This window comes from Podarcis filfolensis (assembly GCF_964270895.1).
Source record: "Podarcis filfolensis genome assembly, chromosome: 5".
NCBI lineage: Eukaryota > Metazoa > Chordata > Lepidosauria > Squamata > Lacertidae > Podarcis > Podarcis filfolensis.
The window spans coordinates 91,462,497-91,486,137 of record NC_139608.1 but is presented as its reverse complement, the minus strand read 5'-3'; the positions used below and the strand labels follow the sequence as shown (position 1 = coordinate 91,486,137).

The following is a 23,641-nucleotide window of genomic DNA, read 5'->3' as shown; positions in this document are numbered from 1 at the left end:
GAGAAAAGGGTAGGATATAAACACCATAGATAATAATAAATACGGGTGTTGGAGGGGGCTGTAGATGGAAGGGGAACTTGCTCCTCCTTGCACAAACAGAAATGCAACTTGGGTTAAAGCCATTATATGAACTGGTTTTTTTTAAAAAAATAAATAAATAGTAGTTTTAAATGTATTTTAGTCTAACCCCAACATCTTTTAAATCACTGTATATTTCAGGTGTATGCATAGGTTGTATACATTGAAAGAAAAATACAAATCGTTCAACTGTTAACTTTAGTTTGCTATTACTGCTAATAAGAGGTAAAGAACAAGAGCGAGTCACTAGAATGGATGCACAAAAAAGCACTGTTACCTGTTAACAGTGCTAAAGAAATAAATGCATAGCAATTTTCTTTACAACAGTAAAAGCAAGAGAACCAGTGTCAAAGATGCAGAACTTGTCAGATGTTGTCAGATTATAGCTTCCATCATCCCTGAACTCTGGCCATGCCAGCTGGGAGCTGAAGTCCAACATCTGGAGAGTCACAGGTTCTCCGTGCCTGATCCATATAAGGGAACACTTGATGATGGAGTCCCCAACATGCGCTGTTAGAGGTTTCCCTTGTACTGTATGATTTTTAAATACTGAATGATGTGTTGATATGGAAATGTGGAATCTTAAGCCTAAATTTGCAAAATGAGAAGTGATAGTGCCTCAACAACTGTATGCTATGACAAATAGTTTCCAGTGTCATGACAACGCTGCAAGCAAAAATTTCTGAACCCAGTGTTCGAAACTCCCATTGTTCTAGGAGCATTTTACACCAGGGAATTTCAGTAGTGCAAGCAGTTTCTGGGCTCTGGGCGCAGTACTGCGCCTACAATTTCAGATTAAAACTGCAGAGTGGAAGGAAAGGAGGACCCTTTTCTGCTTCCCCCACTTCCAGCCACTCTCTGAAGACTGGAGAAGAGACCCTCTTAAGAATATTAGGGGGGTGGGCAGGGGAAGGACTAGACCATGTGAAAAATGAACATAATATTTTAGCTGTAGTTGATTCATTTTCAACTTTGTATTCCGGTTATAAAAAAGCACGCCCAGACATTCATTGTTACGTCCATAACCTACGTTTAAAGTACCAGTTAGCTCCTAGCTTTCATTTCTCAAGTTTCTAACACTGTCTGAAACTATTCAATTGTTCTGAACATGAAAATAAAACTACAAAATTATAGATATTTAATCTAGTGAACAATTATTGCAATAGACTCGATTTTTGTTTTTCGATATGTAAAAATGTACACCAGTTTAAGCAGCAATCCTATACCCACTTACCTGGTAGGAAGCCCCATTGAACTGAACAGGGCTCACTTCTGAAAAGCATTATGTGGAGTAGCATAGCGAAAGAATATACAGATAACTTGCAGTATACACTGATTTCACTTGTGTGGAAGCTTCCCAGGGTCCTCCCGTGACCGTCCCTGAGCCCAGTAAACAGCCCTCTGCCTTGTGGAGGGGCAGTTTGGGAGTTCCTGTCTTTATGTGATTTTGTGTTTACATGTGGACCCCTAGAACTGAACCCCCACGTAAGCTGTGAGTTACCTGTACACCACTGAGTGCAAGTAGCTTAAGGCCACTGGTCACTCAATATTTTTCTACCATGGGGTAGAAAAATTGTGCACACTTTTCTGGGTAAGAATATGCAAGCGATGTTCTGCTCCATTTAAATGCATATAGAAGCTGCTTTGTACAGGTACACAGAAAAACCAAACGCTTCAACAAATGTTCATGATGTTTTGTACAGCCATTTAAGGGGGGAAATGCATAAGCAGCCTCGGACCAGTATACCTGAAGGAGCGTCTCCACCCCCATTGTTCTGCCTGGACATGAGGTCCAGCGCCGAGGGCCTTCTGGCGGTTGAAGTAGCTTCGGGTTGAGCATTTTCGGGTTGCGCTCCGTGGCGACCCAGAAGTAACGGAACACGTTGCTTCCGGGTTTCACCCTTCGCACATGCGCAGACCCTCAAAATGACGTCACACGCATGCGCGGAAGCGGCGAATCGCGACCCACGCAGGCGTGGGTTGTGTTTGCATCCAGAGGTACCATTGTATTTTAATATTTTGTTGGAAGCCTCCCAGAGTGGCTGGGGAAACCCAGCCAGATGGGCAGGGTATACATATTAATAAATATTATTATTAATAATAATTTCAACCAGTGATATTCAAGGTGATGTGCATTTACTGGTAAAAATGTTTCAATAATGTATCGCTAATGTCACTCTGTATAAACTATAAAGCTGTTAACTCAGCTTTTAAGACATCTAAAATTGAACCACCAAAACAATACAATGGATTCAGTACCTGTCTCCGTTCTCGGCGGGATAAAGTGCTCCCATGAAGAATTCTCCAGAGCATCCTTGCAGCAATTTTTGTATCAATCCACAACAATCGAAAGCCATGATAGTAGTGCTTCAGTTCATCAACAATTCTCTGTCCTATAGATTTTTTAACTATGGTTTCTTCTACTGTTGGGCTATAAATTGGGCCCCCTTCTTCCAGTTTCTTATTTTTATCCTTGAGAGACTTAAGCGACTTTTCTACCACGGAGTCATCATAACGGGGTTGTGAAGAATGCCACTGTCGTACTGGAAGATAACATGGCCCCAAAACACCTCCATTAGCAGTCGGTGACCACAGGTCAAACGATCTCAAAGCTGTAAAGTGCCTTTGTCCTGATCCTTCAGTCCGATTGTAATCCCCTTTTGCAAAGCAAACGTAAACAGGAGAGGCACTAGTGCAATATTTAAAATGAGCTGTCCTGTAAAAAAAGAAGTGAGTGTTTGTATTTACATGGCACATCGTACTCAATTCTTCGCATTTACCTTTACCCTATGAGTATACAAAACTAAGATAGTGATATGAAGGACCATCCAAAAAGATTTGTATGAGTGGAGATATAAACCCAACACTCTTTCCACTACACCTTAAAGTGTAGTGTCTGACAAAGTGTCTGACAAAATCTATTCTGCTAAAAGACTTGCACACCAGATCACAACTATCAAGTTCTTGTTTCATGCTTGACAAGTTTACAGCTTCGTTTAGCAAACCTACAGAAAAGTTTGAAGCAAGATGAAATGCCTTTTACTTAGAATTCAGCAGCTAGAATTCACTCTCTCCGGACTATTACTTACAGCTGGGAATGGGAACCTCCGCCCCATTCTTGGCCTACCAAGGGGCTCAATGGGGTCCATGAGGACACTTTCCCCAAACTGTACCCGACCTGTAATCAGCTGGTATCACTGGTCTTGGCAACTTAAAAGGAAAGCACAGGGAAATTCCTACCCTAAGAAGGGGGAGGTACTGGTGACCACACATTAATAGGCTTGTTTAAAAAGACCAGAAAGTTTGAGGACCAATTCAATATATCCAGTTCAGTTTAAGCACTTGTTTTATACACAGACACACCCCCATTTCATGTGCATTCCACTCACGTGCAACTGCATTTATGCATGCCGCCGCAAAATAACTGATTTGAACCAGGATATGCTGCCAAAAGGCCACAAAAAAGAGTAGAAGAAATGGAGACCAGGGGAAAACAACTTGCATGGCCGCTCCAAGTGTCTTGCCACCCTCACTCACTCAGGATCTGAGAGTCCAGAGTCCCTCTGCCCTCCATTGCCCTCTCCTCTGCTGCCCCACAAGCAGGCAGCAACATTATGTCTTGGGGGTGGGGGAGAAACTAGAGAAGAAACTATGTCCAGCAACTTCCAAGCATAGCTGTCAACTTACAGATTTGATAATAAGGGACCAGCAGCCTTGAAAATAAGGGATCAGCAGCCAAAATAAGGGATTTTCCGGACACAGGTGTGTTCAACTTCTGAGCTCCTCCAAGCCAAAGGCAGAAAGCCCAGCCAGCAGCCAAACGAAGCCTCAAGCAGTGGTTCCCACAGCGCAGCAACCCAGCAAAGGGGATGCAGCAAGGAAAACCACCGTCACCTCTCCGCTGGGAAGCACTGAGCAAAGGCGAGTCCCCAGACAACGCGGCCAATTTGATCAGCACAAGGCATGCAAGCTCCACCCCCCTAGTCGTTCTTAGACTCCTTATTGGGTGGAGCCTCCCTCCTCCCTGGCTGGCAGGGAGGGAGGGAGAGGAGCTGCTTCCTTTGAAACCCAGGAAATTTAAGGGACATCATCAATAAGGGACAGCAGCGGGACACAGCGCTGGGATAAGGGACTTTCCCGCCAAATAAGGGACGGTTGACAGCTATGCTTCCAAGACTAACAGGGAGAACGCCGAAAGGCCTCGCAGTGATGCTGGGCCACAGGAGCCACCTACCCCCAATTCAACTTTCCAGTCACCAGAGGCAGGCAGGGCACACGGGTAGAACAGCACATTGCTGCCCAGGGAAGGTGGGTGGAATCTGCAGAGAGAGCCGCTTCCCAGCCTCTCTCAACACCGCTCTCACCACTTTACGCCATTTCACGTATACAAGTGGAGTCGGGGAACATAACCCACGTGTAAGTAGGGGGACGCCTGTAATCATTTCTATTGTGGATGTCTGCATGATTAATTTCTTTCCTCATACGTTATGAGGAAAATAAACTAATCTCTAACTTTTTGAACTATTGGGGAAACTCAGTTACTTTGGATTATTTATGATCAGCATCCCATTGAGGGAAAGTGATCTTCTGAATATGTTTACTTACGTATGATTTATTAGCCGCAGGGATGCGCAGCTAAAACAAGCACGGTTTTCCAAATGACCTAGAAGTAAAAAATAAAATTAAAAATAGAGTCTGTAAACCAGTAGATTGCAATACAATACACTGACCATTTGTAGCGGCACCAACATCAAAATAGCTTTGTTCAATACTACTATACCACTGCAAACAGAAACACTAATATGTTGTATGCTCAGGACAGGTTACAAGAAGCCTTCAGGAGACTGGGTGATGAGTAAAGAAAGCAGATTATTCAAATAAAACTATATCGTAAGTCTCAAAGCCCAACAATAACAGCAAATGATTCAGTTTGCTTCCATTTAATTTTTAACTTGTACACTCTCTTTCCTATAACCATTTTCAATAGAACTAAAAACAAGTTGTCAAAATTCAAGAATTCATTTCACATACAAGATTATAAACTAGAATCAACAAACAGAACAAAATCACCCCATCAATTGCAAAATGTTAAATAAGCTGCACTGTAGTGCCTCTCACTCTCCAAAACGTTATACATTTTATGTTTCTAGAAGCTATACTTTATGTTGTTCAAATATTAATTGTAAAATTATATATGTGGATAATTATTTAAATACCTGTGGTTAGGCAACTATATGTATTGTCTTTATATGTAGTTTTAATATATGAATGATACACACTTGTACTGAGATGTGCTCTGCTTTATTTGTATTTAAAAATGGATTTTTAATTATTATTTATTTTGCAATTTGTTTTTTAATGTCAGTCTACAGTTACACTTTGCAATACTTAAGGCATAGTCATTAGTGGATAACAGACCATTCTTAGAAGCACTTAAGGCTACTTAAGAAGCACATACAAGATAAGATTAGCAATGAGATTCTAAGGGGATTTTAGAAAGAAAACAAGTGATTATCTTATTAAAGCTGAAAAAACACACAATAAAACTAATAAGAAAAATATGCAGACCACAACAAAATGTAATCAAACAAAGCCAGTGTATGGCATACAATTGTTAGTATAAGGAAAAGGCAGGAGACAGAAATGCTTCTAAATTAGATCTGGGGATTAGTCACACTAGGCATACTCTGCAACTGCACATGTGCCATGTTTCACCTGAGATTTGGCACCTCACAGAAAGCCTAGAGTAAACAGAAAGGCACGAGAGTGTCTGAAGTTTTCTACTGTTTAAAAATAAATACGTTTGTAACCTTCAGTGTTGCAGAAATCTTTAAAGTCTTCAAAAGGATATCGTGTTGAAGTGATAACGTTTCTGTATCATGAATGACTAAATGCATAGCCTAGACACTTTTCCACCTAATTATCACCAGACACTAAGTCACATCACAAAGACTAGTTCTATAGGTCTCAGACATTAATTACACCACAAAGTATGTACATTCAGAAGTCTGTTCCCAGTAATCTTTGAGATATATTTTATACACCCATCAGTTTAATGGTCCCCAGATCAAAGTTCACTGAACACTTCACCTGAAGGAGTCATTGAATCATATTTTCAAAGGTTTCATAAAGAAGCTGCACTTAGAACAGTGAATAGAGGATTAACTAGTGCCATGCCAGTTCACCAGCTCCATCTTGCACCATCCAGATGTAATCATTAGGCTGGGGTCCTCTATTCCGATGGCTTCATAATGAAATTAAGTCTTTTAAGCTTCTGAATAATGACTACAGCCCAAGGTGTGTACCTCCTTAAAGAGAACATGCCTCTTATGAGACTCACGACTTACCTAGACTAGCAGCTGCTAGCATGGGGATTGGGAATGAAACACTGAAACTGCAATTGACTGGTGCTCAAATTCAGAGTGTCAATAACCTTCATAACGTTAAGCCTAGAAGCATTCCAAGGCTTTGCTTCATGCTATTATTTTACTTATTTGATCCCTACATGGCTATTTTTGGACATCACAGCAACCTGAATTGTACTAGAACACCAGACTCAATATTAACTCCAGGGTGCATCACCATTCCTTCTCACCTGCATAAAGGCACAACAGAAAGCAAACTATCCCACAAGCAAAGACGTGTATAATATGCACTATACCAATAACCTAAGCTGAAGGTGGCAACACACTCCACCAATCACATCAAGAGATATTAATATTGCAATATTGCACAATAATGCATTGCACCTAAAGCCATCTTAATGCGGAGTCAGGTCATAAACCTCTATTGCCCAGTTCCAGGTACCCTGGAGAGCCAGTGCTGGCAGAGTGATTAGTGGCAGACTAGGACCTGCAAGAAACCAGGGCTCAAATCCCGCCCCCCCTCAGCCATGAAGCTCTCTAGGTAAACTTGGGGGTTAGTTGCTGCCTCTCAACCTACCTCTACCTCACAGGGTGGTGGTGAGGAAGGAAGGAGGTGAATTATTATTATTATTATTATTATTATTATTATTATTATATTTATACTCCGCCCATCTGGCTCGGTTTCCCCAACCACTCCGGGTGGCTTCCAACAGAGGACTAAAAACAGATTAAAACTTCAACCATTAAAAACTTCCCTAAACAGGGCTGCCTTCAGATGTCTTCTAAAAGTCAGATAGTTGTTTATTTCCTTGACATCTGATGGGAGAGCATTCCACAGGGCAGGTGCCACTACCGTGAAGGCCCTCTGCCTGGTTTCCTGTAACCTCACTTCTTGCAGTTGAGGGAACCGCCAGAAGGCCCTTGGAGCTGGACCTCAGTGTCTGAGCTGAACAATGGGGGTGGAGACGCTCCTTCAGGTATACAGGGCTGAGGCTGTTTAGGGATTTAAAAGTCAGCACCAACACTTTGAATTGTGCTCGGAAACGTACTGGGAGCCAATGCAGGTCTTTAAGGACCGGTGTAATATGGTCTCGGCAGCCACTCCCAGTCACCAGTCTGGCTGCCGCATTCTGGATTAGTTGAAGTTTCAGGGTCACCTTCAAAGGTAGCCCCACGTAGTGCATTGCAGTAGTCCAAGCAAGAGATAACTAGAGCATGCACTCTGGCGAGACAGTCTGCGGGCAGAACCACCCAACTCCACCTCCAGCTCTTTGGAGAAAAGGGTGGGATATAAAGGCAGTGCAAGGCAATCAGCCACACTCTGGCAGCAGCTCTCTGGAGACTCAGGCACAAGAGACCAGAGTTCAAATCACGCTCAGGCATGAAATCTCGCTGGGGTGACCTTGGCAGCCTGTCACTGCCTGTCAACTCAACTCTACCTCCTCACAGGGTTGTAGCGGGGATTAAATGAGTAAGAGGGAGCAAACCACAGAAGCTCCTCGGAGAAAACGGATATGGATATAAATCCAAGAAGTAAGTAAGTAAACAAATAAACAAACACGCTGTGACAGCAGCGTTTCCAAACTATGGGTCCCTGGTGGTTGCTGGACTACGACTCCCATGATTCCTAGCTATCACGGCCGGCGGTGGGGGACGACGGGAGTTGTAGTTCCTCAACATCCGGAACGGTTACCGGCGCCGGAGGCTCACGGCCTTCTCGAAGCCATGCTGAGGGGGGCTCGAAGGCTGACTTGTTGCAGCCGCTCCACCTCACGGAGCCCCCCCCCATACCCCGCCCCACCGGCGCCAGGCCCGGCTGTCCCCACCGCTTTCCTTCTCCCGCTCCCCGGTCCGACGCCGCCCTCACCGGCCTCGGGCTCCCAGCGCAGACGCCTGGGGACGGAGCAGGCGCCCCGGCCGCAGCGCGCCAGCAGCACGAACGCCATCTCTCCACCCGCAGGACGAGGCTGCCGGTCCGGCCTAGAGAGCCGCGTCCGCTCGCTCGCCTCGCCGGGCCACTTTTCTCCTCAGGAGCCGCCCGCGCGGGGTGGAGAGCGGAGCCAGGTGCATGCTGGGAGAGGGAGTCTTCCGAGGGAGGGGAGAAGCGGCGCACGCCGGGAAGACGAGCCCGGCGGCTCGAAGCGATTCCCGCGGAATCCCGTTGGACGGCCGAGTGGCCAATCGGAGTCGCCGGCTCCTGATACGCTGAACCCGAGGCCGCGCCTGGAGCCTCCGGGGCGGCTCCGGGCGCCATTTTTGTTTTTTTACCTCATCCCTTGAGGGGAAGCGGCGTCTTCCTCACGGGGAGCGGGAAAATTTAGAGAGGCGGCTGCAATGGGATGCCTCTCCCCGCCTAATCTTAAGGGCGGCAGGAAACTCCTGGGGGGTGTCATTGCTTTGTTTGTTACTGTGTTAGGTTAGGATTACTGTATTATTATTAAGTTTGTAGCCTCCTTTTCCTCCGTGTAGCCCATGTTTTGTGGGGTTTTTTCCAAAAAAAATTTATTGGTTTTCACAACATTATAAACAAACACATAGCACAAACAAACAAAAATCATATGAGCCCGGTCTTGGCTGGGGAGGGCGGGGTATAAATAAAAATTTATTATTATTATTATTGCCTTATTGAAAATTACACTTATTAACATTGTTAAGTGACTTCCTCGCTTCCCCTTGGTTGAATTAAATTGCATATCCTTTTAACGGTTTTCCAAATCACAGTTCTTATAAAATTTAACTTAAACATTAACATCCTTAGATCTTCACATTGTGAAATTAAGCATATTCATTCATCCCTTAACATAAATAAAACCGTAAGCCAATCTGCAAGCTGTTTTCAGTTAATTTAACTTAACATATTTAACTAAGTAATCATTAAATTTAACCCACTCTTCCTGATACTCCTCCTCCTTCTGGTCGCGGACTCTTCCGGTTAGGTTGGCTAGCTCCGAAAAATCCATCATCTTCACCTGCCATTCTTCTATCGTTGGTAATTCTTGCGTGTAGCCCATGTTGAGCTTCACAACAATGACCCTGTGACACAGGCTAGGCCGAGAGAGGCAATGGACGTTACGCCATGTCACACTCAGCGAACTTCAAGGGAACATTTGAACCCAGGGCTCTCCCAGGTCCGATTCCAGCACTCTGACCTCTACACCCAGTGCTATTTTTCTAGAAAAAAGAGGTGCCTCTTAAAATGGGAATGGCGCACACCTGAGAGGTGCCAAAGCTGAGTTTCAGTTAGTTCTGGCTGGGGAAAAAAGCCTTACATTGAACTACAACTGGCCTAGGACAAAAAACCATGTGGCACTCGCCACTCCCCCCCCCCCCCAGGATGACAAGGAACCATAAGTAAGCAATACTGGGGTTTCGTTAGTTGGCCCCCTACAAATCCACCTAGCAGTAAACCTCATCCAGTTCAGAGCATCTACTTAAACAAAGTAAATTAATCATGCTGGGCAAACCATATAACTGTAGAGTTGGAAGGGACCGGGAGAGACAACTAGCCCAACCCCATGCAGAAATCTCAGCTAAAGCATCCATGACAAAGGGCCATCCAATCTCTGCTTAAAAACCTCCCAAGGGAGTCCACCAACTCCCATGGGAGTTTGTTCCACTGTCAAACAGCTCTTGCTGTCAGTTATTCCTGATGTTTAGTTGGAATCTCATTTCTTGTAGCTTGAAGCCATTGAAGTCCTACCCTCGAGCAGGGGAAAACAAGCTTTTATCTTTAAAAATTTTAAATGGCTGTCATTTCGCCTCTCAACCTCCTCTTTTCCAGGCTAAACATACCCAATTCCCTCAACCTTCCAACCCCTGATCATCCTGGTTGCCCTCATTTGCACACATTTCAGCTTGTCAACACCCTTCTTATTGTGGCTTCCAGAACAGTACTCCAGGTGTGGTTTGACCAAGACAGAATAGAGTAGACCTATGACTTACCAGGATCTGGACATTACTGTTGATGAAGTCTAGAATAGCATTAGCTTCTTTTCTTTTTACTTTTTTGCTGCTGCATCACACTTATTGGCTCATGTTCAGCTAGAAGTTTACATTCATCCTCACTGAAATTCATTTTGATCGTTTTGGCCCAGTTCTCCAATCTGTTAAGTTGATACTGAATCCCGGTGCTGTCTTCTGTGGCATTAACTACCCTTCCCAGTTTGGTGTCAGTCAACCAGCTACAAATCCACCTAACAGTTATTTTGTCTGGCCCACATTTTACCAGCTTCTCTCTGAGAATATATGGGGGATTTTTCCAGAGGGTTACTGGAATCAAGATACACTACGTCCAAGGCCCATCTGTGTCTCCATTTTGCAGACATGTTGTTGGCTGGCAGGGAACAAATAGGCATGTTCAGAATTAATTCCTGGATGTCAAGATCCAAGTTTGGTGCAAGTACTCTTTGGTGAGAACCCCAGCAGAGATTTAAAATCACAAAATATCCAGCAAAGTAAAGCACAGAAACATAGGCTGTTAGACCTTTAATGTATGCCCTTATGAGTTTCTTCAAGAGTTCCCTTCTTCCCCTGGTATAGAAAAAGACTACACACTTGTTAGTCTTTCATTTACTGTACAGTGGTACCTCGGGTTACATACGCTTCAGTTACAGACTCTGCTAACCCAGAAATAGTGCTTCAGGTTAAGAACTTTGCGTCAGGAGGAGAACAGAAATTGTGCTCCGGTGGCGTGGCTAAAGTGGTGCTTCAGGTTAAGAACAGTTTCAGGTTAAGAACAGACCTCCGGAACGAATTAAGTACTTAACCCGAGGTACCACTGTACTTACTAACTCTTCAAAGGTCATATTCATGTGCTTTTCCTCACAGTATTTTTAAAAAGTTTCACAGGCAATAAAATACGACTTCGTTACAGCAGTGAAAGTTCCTAAATTACTGTTATAGGAACACAATAATGGCTTGAAAGAGCCATCAGGTCTGAGCTGCAGCAAGCAGCTCAGACTGTCTTCAAATATTAAGCTTTTCTAGTAGACTGAAGTGAAAAATGGCCTTCATTATCTTTCTCTCAAGTTGCGGGGGAGTGACCTACCTAAGTCTGGTAGTACAGTTTCCCCAAGGCATTAACTCCTTCATGCATTAATTAAACTTAAGCATGTTGGTTATATGAGGCCATGCAACAAATGGAGGCTGGATGTGTTGTGGGCAGGGCCAGGATAAAAAATATATATACATGGAGCAGAATGAATCCTCCTTTGGAAGTCAGTGCAGGAAATTAATATACAGTAGGCAAAGCAGAACCTTCAGCATTGTACAATGGGTGATGACTCTGGCGGTAATTCTTGGTGTGAAGAAAAGGGTGTTAGGAATTCACAAAGGTGTCCCTGTTTTCATTAATAAAATGGGTATGGTTAGCCTGGAAAAGAGGATGATAGCCATCTTCAAATATCTAAAGGGCTGAAAGATGTAACAGAGCGTGTAGGTTAATAAATCATAAAAGTTCAACGTTGACGTTAACTGTTTAATAGCAAAAACACAATCCTCACAGACCTGGCTGAGTTTCAGGCCTAAATGAGCACAGCAGCTTATTCCATGTAGGCTGCATGTACAGTGGTACCTCGGGTTAAGTACTCAATTCGTTCCGGAGGTCCGTTCTTAACCTGAAACTGTTCTTAACCTGAAGCACCACTTTAGCTAATGGGGCCTCCTGCTGCTGCCGTGCTGCCAGAGCCCGATTTCTGTTCTCATCCTGAAGCAAAGTTCTTAACCTGAAGCACTATTTCTGGGCTAGCGGAGTGTGTAACCTGAAGCGTATGTAACCTGAAGTGTATGTAACCCGAGGTACCACTGTACTCCATGAAACCAGTTGCCCAGATTAAAGGCCCCACTTCATAGTAGCTGTATATGTCTCCTCTCCAGGGCTTTCCCCAAGCAATCAGAGACTGCTGTCTGTGTGCAGCCTGTCTTTGCTCTGCCCATTTCATGCCTCTCCTGGTTCTGGGAGTCAGGGGCAGGGAAGCTTGTTGCAGCAGGAGATGGAGACACCCCTGACTGTTCACCAGCCAGACTCACCTCTGCCTCTTTACCTCCCTCCTGCCATTCACCTGCTTCAGCCTCCGATTCAGGACTTCTCCCTTCTCTCTCGACTTTCCTGGCTCACCAAGTCCTGTTACCTCTGCAGCTTTCAATAACCTCTTCCAAGTCTTCTACCTCTTTTCCTTCTGACTACTCATTTTTGTCCTACCATCGCTTCCCGGGCAGAACCATAGCTATTGGGGGTGGGGAGGTGAAATATACTCGGAGTCGAGAGTGGATTTCATGCTCTTTATCCAGCTCATGGCGGTGAGGAGGAATGGAAGTTCCCCCACAATATCTGTTTTATATACATTATTTACGCAATGGGCTGCACATGACTGGCTAATTCCGGGATTCTCCTGTAGGCCAATCAGGTTGTGGATTCACTTCCACCTGGAGCTGGATTGGGTGGCTCCTGCGGACCAATCATACTGCTGCATTGTTCTAGGACCAATCAGACTGCTGCATTCTGAATCCTATTGTTCTAGGACCAATCAGACTGCTGCATTTTGGATCCTATTGTTCTAGGACCAATCAGACTGCTGCATTTTGGATCCTATTCAACTCAGTACATAACAGGAGGCTTGCTGGGATTTTTGCCCCAGGTGAAGCCTGCAAAGGGGCACCATTGAGGCTCCCAGCCTGTGCGCGCGTGCGCAAATGTGCGTAGGGGTGCCAAACTGGGTCTTTGACCACGTGAAATAAAACCTAGTTTTGCCCCTGCCCCAGGCTCTGAGCCTTCTTCCCATGGCGTTCTTTGCACCATTCCTCAGCATCCATTACAGAAGATGGAGCAAGCTTGTTTTCTCCTTTCAGTGGATTCAAGTTACAAGACAGGAATTTCCTCCTAAACATCAGGAAGAACTTCGGTCAGTAAGAGCTGTTGAACAGTGGAACTGACTCCCTCTGGAGCTGATGAACTGGACTTTCCTTCCTTGGAAGTTTTTAAGCAGAGATTGGATGGCGTGCTGTCATGGATGCTTTAGCTGAGACTCCTGCATTGCAGAGGGTTGGACTAGAAGACCCTGAGGGTTCCTTCCAACTCTAGGCTTGCACCATTAATCAAGCAACTCCTTTTTTGCTGCTTATAATGAATGCTATCTTAATACGATTTTTTCTAAGGATGCTGCTGTTGTTGTTGTTATTTAAATTTGTTAGGCACTTTCTCTTGCCTAAGGCAAGCCAAAGCAACTTACAACCAACCAACGAATCCACTCCACATAGATGCATTAAAACTAAGGAGGAGAATAAATACGTTAAAAACCTCCCACCCGTTTTTATGTTCTTGTTAATACCGTTTTAATGCTGCGAAAGGCTCTGGAACCTTATGAAAGGGCTCCACATAAAACGGATTTTGTTATGGTTTCTTATGTTACAGTACCTATCTGTCTATTTATATCTATAACATTATGATTTAAAGTGGATTTTGCTACGGTTTTCTCAACGAAGAGCCTTGTGGGTGTGTACGGATATATAAAGCCCGGCAAGTATTTAAGGGTTCCGGATCGCGAGCTGGGGGCAGGTCAGCGCGCGATTCTCCTCCTCCCTCCCTCGCTCGCTCGCTCGCTCGCGTCCTGCCTCCGAATCGGGTCCCCCTCCCTCTCTCCCCCCCTCCCACCCGAGGGCGCCGCGTGCGCGCCCCTCCCCTCCGGCTTGCGCGGCTGGTTTGAATGAACCGCTTCGGGAGTTGCGGCGCGAAGGCGGCGCCGGCCAATCAGAGCGGCGCATTTTTCGCGCTGGTTTTGGGCTGCGGGGTGGGGGGGGGGGCGGCGGTGAGGCGCAGGAGGCGGAGACCAAAGGGGACGCTGGCTCGCCTCGGTCGGTCGGTCTGTCGGCGGCCCGTTCGCTCTCTCGCTTGCTCGGGGGAGGAGGAGGGGGCGGCCGGGGAAGAAGGAGCCCACCGCCCGGGAAGGGAAGACGAGGCGGCCGAGAGAGAGAGAGAGAAAGAGCGAGGCCCCCGCCTCAGAGCGCCGCCTCAGCAGCAGGTCAGTGGCGGGAGGGCGGCCGGCCGGCCTCCCCTCAGGGGTTGCGGGGCGGGGGCGCGCCTGCCGTTCTTTCCCGCGCGCCCGTCTCCCGGGGGGGGGGGTTGTCTCCGGGTCCCGCCTGCCTCCTTCCGAGGCGGGAGGCGGGCTTCCCTCACCCGCTTTTTCCCCTCAGGCGCCTCCTCTCCTTCCCGGCCTCGGGGGTTCCGGCGCCCCCCACCCCAAAAAAGACGCCCCCCCCCCGGGGCCGGCCCTGCAGCCGCTTCCCCGCGCCGGGGTCGGGGCGCCTTCCTGCTCCGCCTCTGCGGGAGACGTAACTCGGGAAGAAAGGGTCAGAAGTGGAACCGGGGGCCGGAGTTGGGAGGGTCTCGGGGGAGGACGGGGGCCGGGGCGCGCTGGGCGGCTTTTCTCCTCCCTCGGCCTCGGGACCCGGTCGTGGGGTCGCCCGCTCGAGGGCTTCCCTTGGCCGGAGGCAGCTGCCGCCGCTTCTTGCCTGGGCTGCGGGAGGGAGGGGGCGAGGATGCAACTCCGGGAACGTATGGGCAGGGAAGGAAGCCATGTTTGATTCATTCCCCACCAAGGGAGCGCTGTGCGGTTGGGGATGCGGTGCGCCAGCCCTGCTGCTCGGCTTATAGGAAAGGGATGCAAGAAGCCCTCCTAGGGCGCGCTCCCTCCTCGGCTTAAGCCTGGCTGTGAAGGGGGGCGATTGGCCTGGGAAGACCTTTTCTCCTGACCACCCACCAACCAAACCCCGCCCGCCCGCACATCGCCAGCTTGGCCCGATGTCCTTCTGGCAAGAAGGAAAAGCCTCGGTCGCAGCTCCACTGGGGAAATGGGATTGCAAAGGACGCCTCTGGGGCTGCTTCACAACGCAGCAGCTGCTGGGTTTTTTTTTTCCCCCAGAGGGGAAGGGCCCACACGGTCTTGCATCTCCTAGGACTGAAACGTTTCAGATTTATTTTTTTTGCTAGGGAATTAAAAGCCAATAATAGATCGCTCTTTTATTTCGCGTTGCCACGTGCATGGGTTTCTGCATTCCTAGGGATGCGCAAGCCAGTCTGGGGCAATTGATCAGAGAGACCGACTTCCTAGGGTTTTGAAACCTAGGGCTTTTGGGTCACCTAATTAAAAGGCATGGAAGTGGGGAAATGGACTCTATTGAAGGTATCAGAGGTGCACACTTGCTGAATCTTTGTAACACTAAATTGCTTTAGTGTACAGTGCATTAATAGATTGGTTCTTCAGTCTCTTGAAATACAACATTTGCTGTGCAGCTGTTAGATGGTATTCAGTAAACAGTAAACTTATGAGCTGACCTGAGGATTGCCCATAAAGTGCATCGTGCTCCCATGAGTTCACAATGAAAACATGACAAAGGAGGGGTGTGTAATTGCTAAAATGTGATGGGAATGGAAATCAAAAGGACTTTTAAAACTAGAGCATATAGCTAACATCTGTCTGCTTTAAAAGTGTGACATTCTTTATACAGTTCTTTTGTAGAGCATATTAAACTGGTCTGTTTAACAAAAATGTGAAATATTAGAACTCAGGTGTTGTTTTGCTTACAACGGCTTGGATTTGATTCCTTCATTGGTACTTGGCAATTGATTTTGTTTGATTGGTCTCTTCTTGTTTTAGCTGTATAAACTGATTTCTAATGGGTATCATTTATCACTATTCCCATGATTTTATACAAAAATCAATGCATGTTTAAATAACAAAAACAATTTGCTTAAAAAATAGCCTGGTGCTGCCTCAGAGTATGTATGTATAAAAAGAAGTAAGCCCAACTGAGTTAAGAACAAATGGCAACAAGGACTTTGGTGTTGAGAGCCACGAAGCTCACTGAGTGACCTTGTGCCAATCACCATGTATTATGAAATATGAGGGCCTCTTAAATAATATGGAACTCTTCTCCTGAGCCACCCTGAAGATCTCAGTAATCTGAGCAAAGCTCCAAATGCTTTTTGCAGTTTATTTTGTCATCTACCTGTCCAAGCAAAGCCGTGTTCTCCACTCCACCCTGCCCAAGGCTTGAAGCTGGATTTAAAAGAAGTCTTTCGTCCAAAAGAACCCACAGCTGAGCATAAGAAACCTAACAGTTTCTGTCCAGAATCTAATGGATTTTTTTTTTGCTCTCATCACTGCTCCAGTAAGATTTTACAATTCCATTTCTAATCATAGAATAGTAGAGTTGGAAGGGACCATGAGGGTCATCTAGTTGGACCCCTGCAATCTTTTTGCTCACTGTGGGGTTCAAACCCTGAGATTAAGAGTCTCACGCCTTGCCAACTGAGCTATCCCACCCATCAGCGATGCCAACAGTATGCTGTATGTTGATTCAGTCCTCTGCTGCACTTGCAAAAGAGACACATTTGCTTGCATTTCGTGTTTCATGAAAACTTGTGCCCCCTTTTGCAGGTGAGCCCCCCTAAAATGCACGGGTTACTCTGCACAGGTAATAAGATATCTGAGATGCACAATATCAACAGATAGGGACACGGGTGGCACTGGGGTCTAAACCACTGAGTCTCTTGGGCTTGCTGATCAGAAGGTGGGTGGTTCGAATCCCCGCAACGGGATGAGCTTCCATTGTTCAGTCCCAGCTCCTGCCAACCTAGCAGTTCAGAAGCATGTCAAAGTGCAAGCAGTGGGAAGGTAAACGGCGTTTCCATGCACTCTGGTTTCCATCATGGTGTTCCATTGCGGCAGATGCGGTTTAGTCATGCTAGCCACATGTCTGTGGACAAATGCAGACTACCACGGCCTGAAAGCGAGATGAGCGCCGCAACCCTATAGTTGCCTTTGACTGGACTTAACCGTCCAGGGGTCCTTTACCTTTTACCTATCAACAGGTAAAGGGACGCGGGTGGCGCTGTGGGTTAAACCACAGAGCCTAGGACTTGCCGCTCAGAAGGCCGGAGGTTCGAATCCCCGGGACGGGGTGAGCTCCCGTTGCTAGGTCCCTGCTCCTGCCAACCTAGCAGTTCGAAAGCATGTCAAAGTGCAAGTAGATAAATAGGTACCGCTCTGGTAAACGGCGTTTCCGTGTGCTGCTCTGGTTCGCCAGAAGCATGCTGGCCACATGACCCCCTCTGCCAATAAAGCGAGATGAGCGCCGCAACCCCAGAGTCCGTCATGACTGGACCTAATGGTCAGGGGTCCCTTTACCTTTTTATCAGCAGGTAAAGTTTTCCCAGTGGTTGCATTCCCATATCAAAGGCTTACCCAGTTTAATTTCTGCCTGCCACACAGCTGTTAAAGGCACAAGAATCCTGTTCTACAATGCCAAGTCTAAATCTTACAAGGAACTCAAGAATAAAAATAATGAAACATTTAGGCAACTTGATAATGTTTTTAAATTTAAAAATAGTAAAAAATAGACATTTGATTGTTCAGAAATGTAGTATAACATTCATAGACAAAAAAAGTGATAAGCCATTAGTAATAAAAATCATGCACAAAACCAATTAAGCATGTATCACTCCACCCTACATGATTTGATTGCTACATCAACGAAATACTCTGAGCACGTGCAGGTTCACATTTTGAACTCATTTAACTCACTGTTTTTGCTCACTTCCTGCTAGTTGCTAGCTCAATCTAAGCTACACCACATGTCTGCTGTGAAAATATAGGAGGTATAAAATGGCTGCAAAAGGGACCCTAGTATTTGTATCATTGGCGTCAAAATTTGGCTCCCTTATCCAGAGTGAGGCATCTTTGTACTATGAAGGGTCATGTTTTTCTTCCCATCTCTCCCCATATTAGCACAGTTCCGCTTCAAGGCTAACCTATATTAATCTGGCCTGATTATTGTATGCAGGATGCGTAAGGTCCACTTGTATTCACCTGAGCTTACTCTCAGTTTGTTGTGCAGTAGGCATTTATTCCTAAGATGAGTTATTGGGGAAGTGAGGAAAGCAGAGTGATTTGCTTTCATTTTGGAAAGGCAGTATTCTTCCTAATTGCTCATTAAAAAAAAAAAAAAGTTCTGTTAAAAATTTTATTTGATTTAATATACACCTCTTTTATAAAATAACTTTATGTTCTGTTTTGCCTTGATACTGATATTTTCATTCTTGTGCCCCTTCCTAGCAAAGCCAAGACTGCAATCCTGCACCTACTTCTAGGAGTAAGTCCCATTAAACAAAAAGTAGGCATGTATTCAAAGAGTTCTTAATAAATGTCTGTACTCCAGATCCTTCTAATTTGCAACCCGCTACATCAGTACCCCTGAACCAGGCTCTTGGTGGGCCTGTGTATAAAAGCTAAAGCCTTCTGATTTTCAGTGCAAGGTTTTTAATGTATAGTCTACAAATTTGGTTCTACACCCAACCACTTTTCACCTAAGTAGCTTACCCTTTCTATTTTTATGAATTCTGCATTTGCGATATTACCTACCTGCTTCTGTGTTAACAACTTCACTATATCTACCCACCATTATGCTGTGCTACAGTTGGCCCTCACAAATGCTTTTCTCACAGCAATCATATATGCTTGTTTATCCAGATGTATATCTCATTCATTTTAATTGAGGTTGTAGGCAACAACCAAATTACACATGTCAGATTGATGCGCAACTGGGCAGAACCCAGAAGTCACTTGATAAATGGCCCCCAAAGAGTCTAGAAAGCGTGAAAAAGTTGCAAAAACAGTGCCTAGCAATCCCACAAGTCTTTGCAATTGCAACCCCAGGAGCCCTTGCATTGACCGTTGAGGCCTGTGGAGAGTTTGAGTTTGAGCAAAAAGGTTTGGAGGGAGCAATTGTGGCAAAGTTTGGCATCTGGTAAGTGCTGGTTTTTTCAAGGGTTTAGAGGGTGTTTGCAGGCTTTTCCAATGGTGTTTCACATAAATGTGCAGAGCCTTCCAACATAAGTCCTGCGTAAATTGGGAGTTGCCTATACTCTCAAGCAGGCATGCACAGGAATGCATCTTATAAAGTGAGCAATAGGAGATATTTTCATCATTGCTCACGGGAAAAACCATTCCTGAGCTTGCTTTAGCTGATGTGTTTTGCACATCCCTCCATGTCTGTTTTGAATACAGGTGTCCATAGTTTTAAGATGTGAATAGTATCCTATGCAGGGCACCAGTGTTTTCTCATTGGGGGTATTAACAAGGTTTTGCCTAATGAATGCTAAAAATAAATTTCCTTCTTGCCAGTCAACATAGAGTACAGCAGCCTTTCTCAATCAGATGTTCTTGGACATTTTGCACCATCCTTGACCACTAGTCATGCTGGCTAGGTATGCTGGGAGTTATAGTCCAACAACATCTGGGGATCCAATGTTGAGAGAGGCTGTGTTACAGCATATAGCCCCCCCTTTTGGCGGGGGGGGGGAAAGGTTTAGAACAGGCATAGGCAACCTTGGATGTTTTGGGACTACAATTCCCATCATCCCTCACCACTGGTCCTGTTAGCTAGGGATTATGGGAGCTGTAGGCCAAAAACATCTGGAGGGCCGAGGTTGACTATGCCATGTTTAGAAGATAGTGTTAATTGACTACTTTTAACACCCAAAGGCCATTGGCCTTTGTGGTGCCTCAGGATTCTAACCAGTCTCCCATACTTTTTAATTCCTACATGAAACTTCCAAGAGAGGTCATCCAAAGGTTTGCGGATCACTAATCACATGGATTATCTAATGCTAATCCCTGGGAGGCAGGCAAAAAGTTAAAACTGGTGTCAGTTTTATCCAGATAAGATAAAGTATTGTTTGGGAAGACCACTGACGTGGATGGAGAGTTGCAGCTTGTTTTGTACAGAGTTGTTAGGTATGCAATTTAGGGCTATTTCTGAATCAGGTGACCTCAAGTGGCTAGGGGTGCTTTTAGCCTCTTAGGACTGCAACTGGCAAACCAACTATCTGGAGAAAGCACAGCTGGCCGTGGCCACACATCTACTGGATATATCCAGATTAAACTGCTATAATGTTCCTTATGGGACACGGGTAGCGCTGTGGGTTAAACCACAGAGCCTAGGACTTGCCGATCAGAAGGTCGGTGGTTTGAATCCCCGTGACAGGGTGAGCTCCTGTTGCTCTGTCCCAGCTCCTAGCAGTTCGAAAGCACGTCAAAGTGCAAGTAGATAAATAGGTACCGCGTTTCCGTGGGGTCCCTTTACCTTTAATGTTCCTTATGTAGGGAGTGCTTACCTGAAAACAGACTGGAAACATCAGCTGGTATAATTTTTGGGATTTTTGTTTGTTTGCTTATTGAAATTTAGGTCCAACATTAAGACGTATATGAATTTTTAAAACTATTGGAGCCAAGATTTTAATCCTTTTAACGTTTTCCATTTTTGTGCAGTGAAGATGCCGGCTACCAAATTTATCTGCAAATATTTTTTTTCCCAATTACCCTTAAATTCCAATGAAGGCCCAGTAGAGATTTTCAGGAGTTTAGTGTAGAGAATAAAAACTAACCCCCTACCCTTATGCCCTAGGATCAGCTATAACTTTTCTTCTATTATTACCTTGAGCCTTTAGGGCTTGATCAGCTAATAAATGTTGAAATTAGTGAGCCTGCAGCCAATTCAGACCTGAGTCTCCAATGTTTGCTCCAGAGAAATTGGGCTGTTATTGTAAAAGCTCTACAGCCGAAGAATCTCCCCCACCCCAATGATAGGATGCTGTTATGCAAATTCATATCCATCACCTGCTGATAGTAACTTGGTGGTATCAGAGACGAGCAAGTAAGGAATAGCCAGTACTGACATTTTTCTAGATCTTCAGCATGCCTACAGTATAATGGTTATTTAATGGTTGTAACATCAGTGAATTGAAAATGCAAAAGGGCAGGACCCGTAAATTCCTTTGTGCTATTTCTTGTTCCAGTGTAATCCACTTCTCGCTTACTTTTTGAATAGTACTTCAATGTTGTCTTAATGTTTTATAATGTTAAGTGTGGCAATCTCCATCCGCCTTACGTTTTTTTTACTAATAATGTTTCATTGCTAATCTTTTTATTTTTTATTTCATTTCATTACACTTACTCTTTCCCCATGTGTATTTATTGAATAAAATAAGTTTGTTTTGCCTTTGCAAAGCAAGCTCAAGCCTGCCTTCAACTATCATTTGTCTTCTTTTCTCTCTCTAAGGCTTCTCAGGCTTGTTCCTTATTTTCTATTTTATCTTCTCAGTAGAGCTCTTTCTCTTTGGCTTGAAAGCTCATTAGTGAGTAGCATTTGGTGCCTCCTTTCCCCCTTTTTCTGTTCTGTGGTGTGTGTTTGGATTTTTAGCAGCATTTGGCTTTCTTGTGTGAGTGTGTAGCAAGCATTTTCAGTAGTGTTTGCTGTTGCCCCACCCCTCCTTTTGTTTGGCATGGGTGTCTGGTTAGCCCATGGGTAGGCAAACTAAGGCCCAGGGGCCGGATCCAGCCCAGTCGCCATCTAAATCTGGCCCGCAGACGGTCCTGGAATTAGCGTATTTTTACATGAGTAGAATGTGTCCTTTTATTTAAAATGCATCTCTGGGTTATTTGTGGGGAATAGGAATTTGTTCTCTCCCCCCCCTTCAAAATATAGTCTGGCCCCCCACAAGGTCTGAGGGACAGTGGACCAACCCCCTGCTGAAAAAGTTCAGTGACTCCTGGGTTAGCCTTACCCTGTCATTCTGTTATAGCTCTCACTTCTTTTCCCTGCTCTTTACTCCCTCCACTATCTTGTTGACTCTTCCTCTTACATTGCCGCCTTTTAAAAAAATAATAAATCCCTCCTGTATATTTCCTTCTGTCTCTCTTTCGCTCTGTTTCTGTAGCAGGCCTGGCCCAGCCATAAAGCAAAGTGAGGTGACTGCCTAGGGGAGCAGGATCCTTGGGGCATCAGATCCCAAAGTAGATCTTTTTTCCCCCTTGTTAACGTATAGATCTTCACTCCTCCTTCCCTGGCAGTGTTCAAAATTAGCATTTTGCAACTGACTATTGGCCATTTGTGACCAAGTGAAGATGCTTGGGTGTCAGGAAGGTGCCTGACATGTCCACCATTGGGGATCATAGGATCTGGGCTGTTTTCACACACTACCATATCCTGTAGAATTCTATCAGTTACATTTTATCTGCACAGTCAGAATGAATTTCAGGAACTGAATTGCCTTTTTCTGTGCATCCTTAGCAGGAGCAGTCGCCATTAAGAGAAAGAGGTTGGACTCTCCCTCGGTCAAATAACTTCTTTAAATTCTCAAAGCTCTTAACCTAGCTCAAAGTTGTCATCTGAACTAAGCCAGATGTTTAACTGATAATCAGTCACAGTTAGTCCATCATTTGAAAACAAGACTTTAGAGCGGTTGTACCTCAAAATGGAAACTAGACATTCCAATTTGGCCACTGTAACCTTGGTTTTAAGGAGCCATTTGGGGCCAAGCTCATATACCTGAGTTTCTAACACTGTTCCCTGGTGGGGAACCACCATTTTGTGGCTTGCTTCAGGTGCCGAAATGTATTGGGCAGGCCCTGTTCTGTAGGATGGTGGTAGTTGATCGGGGAAGCAGATCTCTCTTCATTCTGCGAGATTCAGTCAGATGTGAGGCACTGCTACTGCCCCTTTTCCTTGTGCACAAATGGTTTTCCTCCCAGACGTCCTGTAAAGCTGTTGGATTCACTTCACCAAGAACATTTGTGTTATACCAAGGGTCAGCAAACTTTCAGCAGGGGGCCGGTCCACTGTCCCTCAGACCTTGTGGGGAGCTGGACTATATATATTTTTTGGGAGGGGGGAATGGATGAATTCCCATGCCCCACAAATAACCCAGAGATGCATTTTAAATAAAAGGACACATTCTACTCATGTAAAAACACGCTGATTCCAGGACCGTCCAGATTTAGAAGGCGATTGGGCCGGATCAGGCCCCCTGCGGGGGCCTTCGTTTGCCTACCCATGTGTTACACCCTTACTTGATGCAGTGGCTTCCAAGGACCCTACTTCAGTGATTCTTTGTGTCCCAGAGAGGGCAGCAGCTGGGATACTACATTCACAGACGGCCCAACAGCAGAAATGATGGGAGAATCTGCAGTGATACAGGCAGCTCCTAATTTCTAATAAGCTCAGGATATCTTTTTGGGGAGTGTTGTTGTTGAAATGTTCAGTAGACTGGTGGCTGTTCTCCAATTGGACAACAATGTTCTGGCAGCCCTAGTTTGATATGGTCATTCAGTTTTATTGATGGCTGCTTCTGGAACTCACAGTAG

At 45.3% G+C, this 23,641-nt stretch overlaps 2 protein-coding genes across 9 annotated transcripts in view; one reads left to right on the top strand and one right to left on the bottom strand.

The window, feature by feature from the left end:
• Positions 1-8,530, bottom strand: part of LETM1 (leucine zipper and EF-hand containing transmembrane protein 1) — a 32,578-nt gene extending 24,048 nt beyond the window's left edge. For 2 of the 5 annotated variants that reach the window (XM_083615610.1, XM_083615613.1), the window contains exons 1-3: positions 8,311-8,516; positions 4,684-4,741; positions 2,338-2,794 (exon numbers count right to left, since the gene is read on the bottom strand). In XM_083615610.1, the coding sequence (XP_083471736.1) occupies positions 2,338-2,794; positions 4,684-4,741; positions 8,311-8,389 (594 nt within the window). In that variant the 5' untranslated portion in view covers positions 8,390-8,516. Of the gene's footprint in view, positions 1-2,337; positions 2,795-4,683; positions 4,742-8,310 lie in introns of all 5 variants that reach the window. The other 3 variants (XM_083615612.1, XM_083615614.1, XM_083615611.1) reach the window with 3 other exon arrangements.
• Positions 8,531-14,080: 5,550 nt separating this feature from the next.
• Positions 14,081-23,641, top strand: part of NSD2 (nuclear receptor binding SET domain protein 2) — a 75,571-nt gene continuing 66,010 nt past the window's right edge. For 2 of the 4 annotated variants that reach the window (XR_014548615.1, XM_083615513.1), the window contains exon 1: positions 14,081-14,458. The gene's annotated coding sequence lies outside the window, so the exon portion shown is untranslated. Of the gene's footprint in view, positions 14,459-14,567; positions 14,787-23,641 lie in introns of those variants that run through there. The other 2 variants (XM_083615514.1, XM_083615515.1) reach the window with 2 other exon arrangements.